The 2030-nt window shown below is 38.7% G+C and overlaps 1 protein-coding gene across 1 annotated transcript; it reads right to left on the bottom strand.

Moving 5' to 3' along the window:
• Window positions 1–296: 296 nt before the first annotated feature.
• On the bottom strand, window positions 297–1429 carry LOC132315679 (TLC domain-containing protein At5g14285-like). The gene has a single exon (XM_059814022.1). It carries the CDS (start codon window positions 1264–1266, stop codon window positions 505–507), a length of 762 nt encoding a protein of 253 aa, XP_059670005.1. The 5' UTR covers window positions 1267–1429; the 3' UTR covers window positions 297–504.
• Between the last annotated feature and the right edge of the window lie 601 nt (window positions 1430–2030).

Raw genomic sequence — 2030 nt, 5'->3', positions numbered from 1 at the left:
CTATAGTGCAAGTAAAAAAGATGTTCATCTGCAAGTAAAAAAGATGTTGATGATTGAATTAATCCATCCAACGAACATACAAAAATGAAAACAAAAACCCATTACTTCTATCTAGTTTTCTTCTCAATTTTACCAGTTCTTTCTCTCTACAACTCAACCCAAAGATTCAGTATCCATAATATACTAACTGATATCGCCATAAACCTACAACAATCTAAGAAACCCAAACCTACCTCAGAATCACATTATCCATGGCACCACTAATATAAAACACACCCATTTCATACAGAAAAATGTGTCCAGCAAAATCTCTAACAACAGAGTAAAGAGTATAAAATGGAGGTGACAAAATGTCGTACATTTTGGCTACAATTGCTGAATACAAACACTATCCGCTATCAAATTCAAAACCTCCACAGCTATAATGCAAGTAAAAAAGATGTTCATGATTGAATTAATTCATCCAATGAACATACAATAAATGAATACAAAAAGACATTACTTCTATCTAGTTTTCTTCTCATTTTTGCCAGTTCTTTCTCTATACAACTCAACCCAAAGATTCGAAATCCACAATATACTAACTGAAATAGCCATTAAAACTACAACAATCCAAGAAACCCAAACCCACCTCGGAATCACATCCTCCACGGCACCACTCATATAAAACACACCCATTTGATACAGGAAAACGGGTCCAGCAAAACCTCTAACAACAGAGTAAAGAGTATAAAATGGAGGGGACAAAAAATCATACACTTTGGCTGCAATTGCTAAATCCTCTCTCCGGATACTGGCGAAAGTCCAAGTGTTCTGGCAAAAGCTGGTGACCTCCGCAAGAACAAGAAGCACAAGAATTGCATACGCCCCGTGATGAGCTACGTACCGGCACGTCACGAAGACGAAGAGTGTGGCCAAATGGTGGCCTATGAATAGCAAATCGCTGGGATAGAAGATGAGATAGTGACAAAGGTCCATCAAAAAGTAGGCAATGCTATAATCAAGAACTACGTTTTGGTAGTTTGTGTTGATTGAAGCGAAATTGCGATGTGGATCGGAGAGAATGGCGTGAGAGGCTAAGATCACAGCTGGTGTGCCATGGGCTAAGGAGATTAAGCAGCTTGACGCTTCGGGTCGGAGCTTAGGGTTCCAGTTTCGGAACACGATGAAGTAGGCCATGAGGTACATGATGAGAAATGTTGTGAAGAAGATAAGGATAGGTGGGAGAGAGAAAATTAGGGTTAGGGATTCCATCTGAAACCCCATTGGAGCTGATGATTTATCGAAATTAAACTGAATGTTCCTCGCTGTAGGATTTAGAGAGAGATGACTGAGCAAGAACGTGAAGATATGAATCCAGAGAGAGGAGAGAGAGGTTGTTGAATCGTTTAGGACACTGTGGAATCTGAGATATTTTCAGAGAAAGTGTGTGTGTGTGTGAATACGGATGTCAATTTTTACCGCCCCGTCGGGGCTCCGTCCCGTCCTGCCCCGTTAATAACGGATATAGGAACACTTGTTATACCGTTGGGACGGACATGGATACAAATTTTGTACCCGTCGAAGGTTACGGGACGGGTAAGGATTCAATATACATATCCTAGGGGCCCCGCCCCGCATATAACTATATTTAATATATATATATATATATATATTAATAAGTTATTTTAGCGGCTTACCTAATTACCCATCTCTTATAATCCTAATTTGGGATGTAAACTTGGTATTAAATTTACTTTTATTTTGGTTATGGTGGAAGTTGGAGCTTAGAACTTCTTGTGATTTGGTTGTATTAAACTTTTATTTTTGTTTATTATGTTCTCTAAATTATGTTATGTGCATGTTATTTATTTATTTATTTATTAGAATACATAATTTTATTTATGTTGTGTCATTCCTAGGCTTTGCACATTTAAATAGCAGGAGTTTAAGTTCTAAAAAGTGGGAGAAAAAAATTTGGTAGTGGGGCGGGCACGGGGGCACAGTATTTCCTAACGGGGCGGGGTTGGATATGAAAATCCAACCCGTCG

The sequence above is a fragment of the Cornus florida genome, unplaced genomic scaffold (assembly GCF_030987335.1).
Source record: "Cornus florida cultivar Cherokee Brave unplaced genomic scaffold, ASM3098733v1 CherokeeBrave_3.0.0_Hap2_Chr07, whole genome shotgun sequence".
Classification (NCBI taxonomy): domain Eukaryota; kingdom Viridiplantae; phylum Streptophyta; class Magnoliopsida; order Cornales; family Cornaceae; genus Cornus; species Cornus florida.
This window is presented reverse-complemented; position numbering and strand designations above follow the sequence as displayed.